A 13,887-nucleotide genomic window follows, 5' to 3' on the forward strand; every position below is an offset into this window, starting at 1 on the left:
TCACCCTATTTGCTGGTGAACTCCCCTTCATGTTACACTTCGGTTATCATTATCCATATCGATACCTTTCACTATTTCCTTGTTCCTTTTTAATGTTCTAAATTACAACTCTTCCCCTCCCCTCAACTGTTTGGTTTAAAGCCTTATCTACAGCCCAGGTTATGCGATGCATCTGAATGCTAGTCCCAGTGTGGTTCAAGTGAAGTCATTCCTAATGGAACAGCTCCCTATTTCCCAAGCATTGGTGCTATATGATTCAAAAGCCATTTCTCCAACACCAATTTTTGAGCCATGTATTCAACTCTCTGACCTTATTTACTCTGTGCCGCTTTACTTGTGATTCCAGTGGTTATCCAGAGATTATTATCTTTGTGGTTCTGCTTTTTAATTTAAGTCTCATGCTGCTCATACTTCCTCTTTCTTAGTCCCACCTATGTTATTGAAACGCTAACCTGAGACAAACCGATTCCAAGCTCATCATTTCTACCCTTGTATGATTGGAATTTTATGCCCCGGTGGTCCCCGTGATAAAGGTGGTATCTGCATACAGACCAAGTTCAGTCCCCAACAATGCTGTTAACTGATTTCAACTGCAGAGACATGTGCTGCCATTGTTCTCCGTATCCTCAGCAGGTCGGGACAGTGTTGGACTTAGCTATGAATCCTCATGTGAATGTATAGCCTGCCAAAACTGACTCTGATTCACAGAGGGTTGGATGCTGTAGGACCATAAATTAAGATGAGTCTGCTCCATTGAAAATCCATTGATGTTAGATATTAAAATGTGTCCTAACCAAGTGGTTAGCACTGCTGCCTCACAGCACAAAGGACCCATGTTCGATCCCAGCCCCAGGTCACTGTGATTTTGCACATTCCGTGTGGATTTTGCACATTCTCCCCATGTCTGCGTGGGTCTTACCCCACAACACAAAGATGTCCAGGGTAGGTGAATTGGCCATGCTAAATTGCCCATTAATTGGGTGAAAAAAGGAATTGGATACCCTAAATTTTAAAAAGTGTCCTGACCAGGCTACAATCAATTTTTTCCTACTCTAACCTGGTCACTCTGTACAGGGGTCAAAATAATGACCGTCTGTTATCAGACAGTCATCAGGTTAGTATTCTCAATATTTTACACTGAGCCTAAATCCTCTTAGATCGCGAGAAGAAGTTGACTCAGTTGCATTTCTTGTTGACCACTAACCAAACACTGCCAATATTTGCATAACAGTAATGTTTATATAAAAACACATTCTTTAACAGAAAAGGAACTCTGAAATGAGCTCCATATTGTGAATACTGTCTTCATGAGTGTCTCCTTGCTGTAGGCTTGATGGTTTTATATTTTTGAAGCTGACTAGGTGGGACCTGAGCCAAGTGTTGGTGTTGTAGGTGTAAAATCAAGTGGGAGCTGCTTATTATTCATGGGATGAACCTGTTTACAGTGGCCTTCATTTCTGGTCCCAGAAGTATCTTCCCCGGGGACCTTGTTACAAAAACACTTCATGTACCGGTACTTTGTTTTCCAATTTCTTCTTTAAGGAATATAATAATTGAAGAACTAGTTTAAAACAAAAACTAAAAAGAAAATGCTGGAATATCTCAGCAGGTCTGGCAGCAGCTGTAGGGAGAGAAAAGAGCTAATGTTTGAGTCCAGATGACCCTTTGTCAAAGCTCACCTGAGGAAGGAACTGTGCTCCGAAAGCTAGCGATTCAAAACAAACCTGTTGGACTTTAACCTGGTGTTGTAAGACTTCTTGCTGTACCTTTTGAAGGGCAGAGTTTCTGTTGGGAGAGTTGAGCATAGGCAGATAGTGTCAGCGTTTTTCTGGGTGGGTCAGTATGATTGACTTTGTTGGATGTGACTGAGAGATCGGTTTGCTACATAACTTTGGTCAGAGAAATAAAATAAAATAATAGACCTGAAAATACCAGCTGATCTATCCAGTCAGTCTCTCGCGTTGTAATGCCTTATGCAACATAGTGCAGATGAGTCTGACCCACCTAGAGCCATGGGAGAGGCAAAAAATGAACAAAAGCCCAGGCAGTTTAGGGGCAGGGGAATGTGGAAAATTCCTATGACCCCAGCAAGCAGGCTCTGATGCATGTTATGCAGTACCACCTTCGGACACAGGTCCAGCTCTTGCTTGAAGTCATTCACCGAATCATGCTCCTGATCAACCCAAAGGAATATGTTCAAGCCTTGTGCCTTTTTTGAATTATCTGGGAACTTGGAAAATCTATGGTACCCTGTTGCTTTTTATCTTGACCAATCAGAGTTGACTGGCCGATTAGCCAAAACCCTTTTCTACTGAGGTATAAGGTGTTGTGATTGTTTGAAACTTGGCATTCTTTTGTTTGGCCTAATCGGTGTAAGATTAAAAATTTCAACATGCCTGCCTTTTCAGTAATATGCAAGAAAGGCAGAATCATCACCATTAGTTGCTTACAAAAACAAGATACAAAAGAAACTCGGCGAGGAGGGGGGAATGGGGGCAGAGGTAATGATCTGAAATTGTTGAACACATTGTTCAGCCTGGAAGATTATCAAGTGCCTAATTTAAAGATAAGATGTTGGTCCTCCTCACTGGTCAGCTGCTGTGGATCGGAGATGGACCAGGGTACCCAAACTGACCACTGGTCAGCTCTTTTGTATAGGAGGGGAGGTGGGCTGGCATACTCACTCTTGATCACTGGTTACCAGTTTTACTGGAAAGTGCATGTATGTAGCAATTGGATGAATCTGATACTTGAACTTGGCTCTAATACTCTGGTGAAGTACTAGAAAGCTGGGTAAAATATTACAAGAACCATGTAACTGTAACATACCTTATGTGGAGTGAAGGGAAGGTTGGATTAAAATATTCATTAGCTGGGTCCTGTCAGAATTTGGTGAAAAATGACCCACCGCTAAATTATCTACTTTGTATTTCCCCAAATCTCAAGAAATCTTGGAAGTAAATGCTGTACAATTATGGATCAGACGTGTGAATGAAACTTGGAACAAGACTTAACTGCTTGGTAAACAAGTGCTGAAACGACCTTGGCCAAACAAGATGTTGGTGTGCCATGTGGGTGGGACCTTTGCTCACTCTCTGAATCTCCTGGCAGCTGCACCAGCTACCATCAATCACTGCAGTATGGCCCCTGCATCCTTAAAGTTGTTGCAAATGTTCACAGGATCACCAAAGCTGTAGTTCTGATTTAATCTCAAAGACAAAGTCATATCTGAGTCTGGTTTTGTTTCTTTTTGCCCTCACAGTTAAAGTACTTTGTGGTAATAACCAAACCCACAAATCACTGCCTCCTTTGTGTAATCTTATCCACCTTCTGACCACACCTCATATCTTGGCATTTATTTTTAAAGTAGTGAATGTATTTAATGTTTCAGGACAGAGCTTGTTTTATGTACAGGTATATTTAATGTATTTAGCACTTTCTTTCCTACCTTTGTTGTCCTGTGACAACTATCAATGACTTGAAGCCATTCAACTAAGGAGGGTCTGAATTCCAGTACCTCACAATGTACAATATCGACCCTCCCCTCCGGCACTGCAATTTGAGAGATTGACAGGAGACTCAAGTAAGGGAGACAATAAAAAGACCGAATGAAAGGTGAGGGAGGGATCAAGATATTAGAGTAAGATAGATGGAGTGAGAGCGGGAAATGGGAGACTGAAGGACAAAGAGAAATGAAGATGTAAGCAAAGGAGGAGGAGGGAATTTTCTCAGCATTATCAGTACCCTGAGGATGCAAGTTTTTTTAACCAACATCAACTTTGATTGTTGCTTGTCTGGCTGATCAGTCGTGTGGGTGTACCACATAAACAAAGGTCAGTTTCCAAATGTAAATGAACTGTCACTTTGCTCCAGAGCTTCAGATTTTGTCCAACAAAATTGGTTGCATCCACCCTGGTTTGTTTCAGCCAGGGTTAATAATTCACTCGCACCTGCATTCCGTATACATTTTAACAGTGATTCGGTGACCGTAATCTTTGTGCCTATTGAAACTTTCAGCACTGACAACATGAGAAGCATGACTGTAAACCACCACATCTTTCTTTCCTCTGCCTTTATGTTGCTTGTGCTGTGTGCCACTCTTATAAACACATCCAACTGTGCATTTCAAGTGTTGAAAGTTAAATGCAATTATTGATTCTTTTGTGGGGGTTGATTCTGGGGTGGGGTGGTTGTCAGGTGACATCCCATCAGTGTTTGTTACCCAATTTTCCTGATTGCATGAGTACCTTGGGAATAGTTTATTGATATGTTGACACCTCTCTGTGTACTTAAATTGTCTCATTTCCCCTCTCCAGCTGGTCAGTATTGGCTCTTCCTATAACTATGGAAATGAAGACCAGGCTGAATTTCTTTGTGTTGTCTCCAGGGAGTTGCATAATGCTCCATATGGCACAAATACAGAACCCAGCGAAAAAGCCAAGGTGAGTGAAATTGTAAAATAAATTAAATCTGGCTCATGGGATGGAGATACTTGTTTCTGTGGTTTTCACCTCTGGCATCAATCCAACCCACGGTGTTGTGATAAAAGTATTTTTTCTCCGAGGATAGTGTCCTAAGTAAAATAAGTTTAGAGAAGTGTCAAATAGCAGTCCCTCATTGTACACATTCTCACTCACACTTGGGTCCCAGGAGTGACTGGTGTTTCTGTAACGTTGAATTGTAGCGCATGGAGAGGGCATTACAGCTTTGGCTGCATCTGGGATAATTAATTCAAACATCGAATGTGTGATGTGATGTGTGCCATCTCTCATTTTGAAGAACAGAAGTTATTAGATCTGTTTCAAGCTCACCACATACATAGCTGACTGGGTATTGCTGAACATTTTGCCAGTTCCAGTGTCAATGTAATGCTCAAAGCTGGTTTGTCTCATCTGGCAAAGACCATACGTGGTCACTGCATTGCTGAATATTCTGCTGGTATTTATCATAGTAACTGTGTAGCTCTGCATATTCCAATGTTATATTTAACAATGAATGTGAAGGTATTTCATATATCTTGGATTTTAAATGTGCTGTTTTTTTTTGTGAAAAGCAGCTACTGATGGAAGGAATACCCCTACCCTTGTTTCTTGCCTTTAAGCTATGCTTGTTTAAATACAGTCCAGTTTAAAGCTAGCATTTACCATTGAATGCATCAGGCCATAACCAAGCACTCACTGGACTGTACCTTACCAGGTGTTCAGAGATGCAGGTCCTAATTCCAGTTCCTTGTTAGCAAGTGAACAAAAATGTGGCATTATCTGAACATTACATTAGATATTTGCACATTGATCATTCAAATACTGACTATCCAATCTCAGCTCACTTTGCTTCCTAATCTCTCCAAAAACATAGCCAAATGCGCAGTGAACAGCAATATAAGAGCAAAATACTGAAAATAGCAAGATGGGTGACATCTGGGGAGAGAAAAGCCATTAATGTTTCAGGTCTCTGACCTTCTTGAACAGGGAAAAGCTAGACATATACGTTTTGAGAAGTGTACGGTGAGGAGGGTGGGAAGAAGAACAAAAGGGGGAAGCTCTGTAATAATGTGAAGAGCAGGAGAAGTCAAATGACAAAAGATTTTATGGTGCAAGACCAAAGAGACAAGTAAATAAACAAAAGATGTGTCGGTGTGAATGGCAGTACAGCTGCCATCTGAACACAAAGTGAGATTTTTTTTTAGGTAGAAAAGAAACAAGACAAAATGGGGGCAGGGGTTCCAATCTAAAATTGTTGAACTCAATGTTGAGTTCAGAAACAAAAACAGAAAATACTGGACAATGTAGGCAAGTCTGGCAGCATCTGTGGAGAGAAAAGGGAGCTAACGTTTCGAGTCTCAACTCTTTGTCAAAGCTCTTCATAGATGCTACCAGACTTATTGAGATTGTCCAGTATTTTCTGTTTTTGTTTCAGATTCCGGCATTCGTAGTAATTTGCTTTTATCGTTGAGTTCAGAAAGCTGTAGAGTGCAGAGTCGAAAGTTGAGGTGCTGTTCTCGAGTTGGTGTTGAGCTTCAATAGAACATGTTAGCAAATCAAGAATAGAAAGGTCAGAGCAAGGTGTAGAATTAAAATAACATGCGACTGGAAGCTTGCAATCAAGCTTGCAGACTGAATGGAGATGTTTTGCAAATCAGGCACCCAGTCTATGTTTAGTTTCCCTATATAAAGGAGGTCATATTGTGAGCAACAAATACAGATACTAAATTGAAAAAAGTGCAAGAAAATCACTGTTTTACTTGCAAGGAATATTTGGGCCTTGGACACTTGAGAACAGAGGAGGTAAAAGAGCAGGTGTTACATCATCTGTGCTTGCATGGAAAGCTCTCTGCCAACTTGGGCACGATACTGAATGGCTGCCCCAACACCACCACCATGGAGCCATATCTTCAGGGAAGGAAGAAGACTAAAAAATAGATTTTTGGATTTCAAATTCATGAAAATAGTGGAGCAGATTGTATAACTTTTTGCAAATGAACTTTCTCCACCTATTTCGGTTGAACACAATTTTTGTTATTGCTGATACGACATTTGATTATAGTTTGAAAGTATAAATTGCCTACCATATTCTTTTTCCTTCCTGTTTATATTTTTGCATGCTGCATGTTGAATCCAGAGTGAAGATGAAGAAACGGATTGCGATATGAATGACTCAGATTAATTTGAAATAAAATGTACTGGTGAGCACTGGCTACCTGTAGAAACCCCCACAAACCTCTCATTTTCTCCCAGTTTACCTTCACCCTTGTAGAGCTGCCACCTGTGACCCTGCACTGGACCAGCCTGGATGCTCGTGTGCCTGGTAGTATGGTATTGTGCAATGTGTTGTCCTAGTGTTGCATGCTCTGCTGTGCTGCAGGCAGAGATGCTTGGTACAGTCAGCCATGGGGAGCAGACTTCGAGTTAGAGGACACTTAAACATTCTCCTGTCCAACTACCACAGACCCTGCACACCAGCTCGTTCAGGAATGTGACTCAAATCTGTTCAGCTTGTGAATAACATGGTGCTTTGAGTTGTGGTACTACCTCGTTCTATTTCAGGGTGAAATGTGGGAGGGAGAGATGAGTTATTGCAATTATATTTCTGGCTTGAGCAAATTGAGAATACTGCCCTCAGTAACTAGATACCTTGTTTCACATTAACCCCGCTTTTAGTTTAAACAACGTTACAGCTTCGAAGATGAATACTTCAAGAAAGGTGTACATTCATTCCTTACCTTGCTGGTCTATAATTGGTACTTTAAACATTTATATCCTCTAATGTTTTAGGAATCATTGCACTTCATGGCTAGCCTTATTGATACAAATTGACTCAGATTTTTCTGTACAAAAAGATGACCGATTGGATTGTCCCTTTCTTGACTGTTGAGAGCTGTCCTGAGTCCACTCCATTTATTCTGTATACAAATGTAAACTGTGGGGAAGCCTCATCTGATTCTCGCAATGTAGGGTGTGATGAAGCAGAGTTCCATGCCATTGCTGTCATAGCATAATGTGGAACTTCCATTTTCCAGATGAGTACATGATTTTTATCTGTTCGATATGTAGAAGGTGGAGCTTCCTGCATCACAAAACCCAGGCTCTAGCTTCATCCCTGGTGCTGACTAGACAAGAACGGACCGCAGTGGTGCTGCAATTAGCCTCAGTGCCCCATGGTTCTTAATTTTGATCAGCTTCTATTGATAACCTTCTGAAAATGAGTTTACGTCTGTGTGAGAGCTGAGTGCAGGACCGGGCTCAGGTGTAATGCTCTTGCAGTTGGATAGCCTGACAATACTTATAACATTTTGTGTGTGAAAAAATAACTCCTTGACTGAGGCACTTGAAAAGCAATGCCAGAGTGAAGCATTAACATCTTCAGGAGGGATAGGATGGATTTGCCTGTCTCTTTGGGATGCGTTTGTACAACAAGCTGAATGGCCTCCTTCTGCATTGTAGGAATTCTATGATATTCTATAGATTTCTGTGTTACTCAAGGTTTTACACAATAAATAGAAGCTTCCCTTCAGTGCCAGTCAACAGCAACATTTAGCTGCCATTAAATAGAAGTGCAAATATCTTCATCTCTAATGCATTGTTTTCTGGATTTTGTGCAGCTGAGAATTGCCTGTCAGTTGAGTGAGTAATATAGCAGAACTCTGACAATCTAAATGTGTTATTGGGAGTAGTATTCAGGTCAGCTAGATCTGCCCTTCCAGTATATTACCTGCATCCTCATGTGACAATTGACATAGACACCTGGCACTTGAACACTTAGTTCCGCACTGCTACAGATGAGAACATTTTAATATTTTTAATGATGGAGAGATGCAAGAAAGCTGGGCTTTGGGATGAACTGCTGTCCTGTCATCCCACTGTCTTCTTTGCTCCTAATAACTGGAAATACTTGCTCTGATCTTTCCACATTTGCTTTCCCCCTTCCTCTGGTGGTGCTCATAGAATACCTACAGTGTAGAAGAAGACCATTTGGCCCATCAACTCTGCACCAACCCTCTGAAAGAGAACCTTAATAGGCTCATTCCACCCTGTAACCCCCACCTCGCCTTTGGACACCAAGGGGCAATTTAGCATGATGAATCCACCTAACCTGCACACCTTTGGACTGTGGGAGGAAAGCAGAGCACCCGGAGAAAATCCATGCAGACGGGGAATGTGCAGACATCTCACAGATACTCACCCAAGGTCAGGATCGAACCTGGGTCCCTGGTGAGGCAGCAGCACAAGCCGCCATGCTGATTCTTGAATCGGAGCTCCTTAAAAGTAGTTCCCCGTAATCATTTGTCATCTTAATGTCAGTTGAGCATTGAAGCAGAGCAGGCATTGGGTTTTAACCCAATCCTCCTATCAAATCACGTCCACACATCCAGCAGGAACCCGATCACATTCAGAAGCAGAAACTCTGGTTAATTGTTTTCCTCTCCCCAAGGAAGAGTTAGAGAACATGAGTTGTGTGACTTACCTGCCCTCAAGGCAGGAGGCTGTACAGAGATGCTGTTTACTCAGCCTGTTTGGTTAATTTATTGGATGGACAAATGGACTAGATATCTGAACAGTTATAAGTTGACTGGTGTATAATGGGCTGTGTTGCCACGGTCATGTATGAACATTGATACTGTAATTACTGGTTACCAGTTTAGTTGGTTGGATAGCTGGTTTGTGATGCAGACCGAGGCCAACAGCGAGCGGGTTCAATTCCCGTTCCGGCTGAGGTCATGAAGGCCGTGCCTTCTCAACCTTTCCCCTCGCCCGAGGTGTGGTTATCCTCTGGTTAAATCACCACCGGTCAGCTCTCCCCCTCAAAGGGGAAAGCAGCCTATGGTCACCTGGGACAATGGCAACTTTACTTTTACTTACTTTACTGGTTGCTTTAATTACTGGATTACTGTAATTTATATTTTTACTTTATCTTACAGATTCTGCAAGAGCGAGGATCACGAATGTGAAGTCAGTACTGTATTGGCCGAAGAAGCAATTTTAAGTTATTTTACTTTCTGGGGAAATGCAAGGTGGAGCAGCTGTGGTGTTATTTAAAACCTGGCCTCTGACATGAACATTTCTTGCAAAACCTTTAAACTTGGATCTCCCTCTCTTTCTGCCTCCACTCTACGAAGACTGAGTTTTCTTATTGATGGGTAAACATTTTAAGAATTTAGAAGCGTTAGTGCATTATAAAGACAGCTGTATATCAAAGCATGTCTATACTAGTTAGGAGCAGCAGTAACACCTCCGTAATGGGATACATCTGGCCATGGTACTCTGTGCCATGTCCGACTCCTTAAATTAGATCAATGAATATTTGCAAAAGAATTGGATTAAAATGATTACTATTCTGCAAAAAAGCTGAGTGTATAACTGAGGTAACAGTTTCTTGATTATGGAGTAACGGCTGTGCCATATTCAACAGACACTTCCACTTAGGGACTCTTTGATTAAACTAATTTCTTTAGAAATGATTAGGTAGACAGCAGTGGGAAACAAATTTAGTGGCTGGGTTGTCACTCACTGTACTTGTAAATCGGCTCCTTCATTTTGCTGGATGTTCTGTGGATGCTTGAGATGGGTCCAAGCAGTTCCAACTGGCGTTTTGTGTTTTATTAAGGAAGTTAGTCATTGCTGTCTATTGAAAGCAGTTTATATTAAAGATCATTAGGGAAACAAATCCTGATGGGATATTTTTAAACTCGTTGCATGGTGTATTGCTTTTTATTTTAATAATTGCTGTTTTAAACACCCAAGAAGTGGTTTGTATGCTTTTGGATTCCCATATATATATATATTTTTAGGGTGCTTGTGTATTGTTGAAGACCAATAGGTTGAGCTGTTAAATCTTTCCAGTATGTTTTGAACCTTTATATAAAAAAGCCGAGCCGAAGCCAACACTTGGACTTGTTGAAATTTCAGCTGCTTTCAGAACAATATTTCAACAATATTTGTGCTCAGTTCTCATTGTCGTAAACTAGTGAGACCTGTCTCATTTTTATTACGTTTTAATTTTACTTTCTTCAAGGTCATTGTCCATGTTCAGTGGCCTTTTAAACAAAAATCACTTCAACAAAACAATTAAGCAGAAAGACAATTAAATCAAGCTGTTTGTGCTGAATAGGGAACTCCTTTTCCCGAATCTGTAGCAGAGGTTAAGGGCTTCTACTCTCTCTCACACTCTCAAGGTCTAGTTTTCTCTTTCATTTTTGATTTAATCAGACATGGAAACTATCTGTGGGGCACTTAATACCTATGTCCTCTTGACCCAGAGTGTATACTCAGTTAAGGTGACACTGAACCTTACAATTAGCCTCCATATTACAGAACAAGGGATGGGGAATTAGTCAGAGTTCCTGTTTCTGTGCACACAAAATGAGAACAGGATCTAATTCAGTGAAATAGTCTCCTTAACAATCCCTTTTGAGAAAATTTGCCACAGGGGTGAGTGTGACCCGTACCTACCCCCAGCAAGAGGGGGAGAAACAAAATAATAGTCAAGATCCCCTGCTTTGCACCAGCTGGGCTGAGCGAACAGCATTGCACCATCAGCCCCACATATCATTTTCATTGTGTTTACAGTTCCACACACCATTTCCACTTGTGTTTACATAGCCCCACATACTATTTCCATTGCGTTTATGCAGTCCATGCATTACTACCCCTTGTGTTCACAGCCCTGCACTCTGTTTTCCCCTTCTGTTCACGCAATCCTGTGCACCATCTTCCTTTGTGTTTACGTAGTTTCACCCCGTTTCCCATTGTGTTTACATAATCCTGTGCTCCATCTCCCCTAATGTTTACACAGTCCCACACATCATTTCTATTCAAGTTTACATAGCCCCACATTCTGTTTCCCTTGTGTTTAGGCAGTCCTATGCACTGTCACCCCCATGTGTCTATGCAATCACAGGCATAGTTTCTCCTTAAATTTATGGAGTCTTTTGTTAGAACAGTGAAAATTGAGGCAGGGCATGGGTTAGAAATATATTTAAAATGATGTAGGATGGGACATGATTGGTGAAAACTGACTATTCACTAATAAGAAGCCATAGATACAAGGTTAAATGTAACAAATTTAGAACAGAGCAGGAAAATCTTCAGTTAAGGCTGTGGCATTCACCTCCAGGATTAATGGCTGAGGCAAAAGCTGTCAATTCAAAATAATTTGGATAGACGGATATAGGGAGAACGGGAGGTGGGTATAGAAAACAAGATGAGTAAATGTGATTAAAACCCTTTGCTCATGTGGAGGGTAAACACTGACATATATTTGTTGGACTGAATGGCCTATTTCTGTGTTGTAACTTTAATGTATTTCTGTATCTGTTTGTAGTTGGTGCATAAAATGGTTAAATTCATTGTTCTGTTTTTGGTGGGAGGAAGGAAAATAATTTTGTGGCTCTATCTGACCGATACGCTCCAGCTGGTCCCATGCTTGTCATCTGAACTGCGTTGACTTTGAGTCTGATCCAGTAAGGCAGCAGAGGCTATAATTTGCAACAACATCTGGAATAAGATCGGGAAATATTAGCCAGAGTTCTTGCTTCTGAGCATTGTCCAGATCGACGGTGTCTCTTAAGTCAAACAGCCTGCCAACACTTAATCTGTCGATGAGGGTTAGCCACTGAGAACTTATTGGAGACTAACTGACACCGTTGCAAACTGTGCACTAGTAAAAAGCTAACACCATCAGTCCAAAGATAGTCTCCTTAACAATCCCTTTGCAGGTTAGGTGGATTGGCCATGCTAAATTGTCCCTTAGTCTCCAAAGGTTGGGTAGGGTTATGGGATTAGAGATAGGGATTGGGCCTAGGTAGGGTGCACTTGCAGAGGTCCTTTTCAGACTCGATGGGCGGAACGCCCTCCTTCTACACTGTAGATTCTATGATTAGACGAGAAAATGCTGTATTGGTCCATTTCCAGTCAAGGCTGTGGACATCACAATTTGCGATCTCTGTAAATAGTCCAGGAATGGAGGCAATGAGAAATAATCTTTTAAGGGCTGTGCTTCTATTCAAGGGGAGTCTGTTCCTTATGGTTGATTTGGGGAATTGAATCCACAAACTGTTCGCAAAAAATGCTGGTTTTGATCCTTGAGAGAAGATGCTTTGGGGAGTGTCATCAACTTCTTCCTGTTCATTCTTCGAGGAACTTATTCTTCAATTTTTGTTATAAATCTGCAGAAGCTGAAAATTATTCTGTAAATTGTTGGGTTTGGTTGAACACAATAAATGCCAGTCCCTTGCTCTGAGTGCAATTGTATCTAATGCTCATGTTTATATTGTTTGATCATACCAAAATTCCCAAACCCCTTCACACAATTACTTCAAATACAGTGACATTTGGGCAGGCCTTTCTGTGTCTACTTCCCATAACCAGCAACAAGACAGCGAGCCAGGAAACTGCAAACACTGGTAGTTCCATGTAATCTGACAAGACAGAGCCTTGGTTTGTGACATCTGAAGCATAGCAGTACCCTTGCGCCCTGAATTGAGAGCCCAAACAGACAATGTTTTGGCCCAGTGATGGGAGAGTTGCCAAGCGTCAAGTCAGCAATGCCTGTAACTGCCAAAGAGTGAAAATTGGCCTTTAATGAACTGCTGAGTTTGATGGCCAGCCTGCTGAATTGACTGGCTGGTGGATGCAATTTTGTAACTGGCCATGGCTTCTAAGCCGATGTGGAAGAATCCAGCCCCTGTCTCTATCACTAAGAAGTGTTTTTAAGTCAAGAAAGACCATGGCTGCAATGCCCTCTATGTTTGATGGGCTTTCCAATGCTCTTTGTCTAGTCACTCAACTGAAGACTATCTGCTGGAGGACATGAGAGATCAAGAGACTGTGCCTGCAAAAAAGGAGGGGAGAAAGTTGGAGTGGATGATTTGACCATTCTACACCTGGGAAAACAGCACATTGAAACAGTCAACTCTTAATTCCAAGCTTTTGTGTCCCTCATCCCCATCCAAAACTTTGCAACAAGTGACAGTTAATTAACTGTGGAATACTGTGTGGATTTCTGCCCCATAGCTCTTCCTATAACTGATTTATTGTAATCCAGTCCATCAAATGAACATAGTGACTGTCTCTGAAACTTTTGTTGTGTTTAACTTGAACTTAAACTACTTGCTCATCCATTTGTGCGTGTATGTAAGACAGTGAAGAAGGAAATGAGGATTGCAGAAGCTCGCATCTTGGTTCAGTCGACTTGTATAGCATTCAGCCACTAGCTTGGGCTGAATTCAAAAGTACTATCACCAACAGAGGAGTCAGAAATTACCCAGACTCCGGAAAGTGCAAAGCTGCAGCTTCCTTTTAATTGAGAGGAGTTATTTTTCATGAACTTTCCACCTGAATCAACATTTATCAGCCTAATTTTCTAATCTTTTCCAAATCTTTGTATTTTTAT

The 13,887-nt window shown here is 41.3% G+C and overlaps 1 protein-coding gene across 2 annotated transcripts in view; it reads left to right on the plus strand.

Annotated features, from left to right (window-relative positions):
- Positions 1-12,736, plus strand: part of LOC140394212 (BTB/POZ domain-containing protein KCTD5-like) — a 96,590-nt gene extending 83,854 nt beyond the window's left edge. For both annotated transcript variants that reach the window (XM_072481208.1, XM_072481209.1), the window contains 2 exons: positions 4,317-4,442; positions 9,416-12,736. In XM_072481208.1, the coding sequence (XP_072337309.1) occupies positions 4,317-4,442; positions 9,416-9,445 (156 nt within the window). In that variant the 3' untranslated portion in view covers positions 9,446-12,736. The remainder of the gene's footprint in view (positions 1-4,316; positions 4,443-9,415) is intronic.
- Positions 12,737-13,887: the final 1,151 nt, after the last annotated feature.

The sequence above is a fragment of the Scyliorhinus torazame genome, chromosome 17, assembly GCF_047496885.1.
Source record: "Scyliorhinus torazame isolate Kashiwa2021f chromosome 17, sScyTor2.1, whole genome shotgun sequence".
Taxonomy (NCBI): Eukaryota; Metazoa; Chordata; class Chondrichthyes; order Carcharhiniformes; family Scyliorhinidae; genus Scyliorhinus; species Scyliorhinus torazame.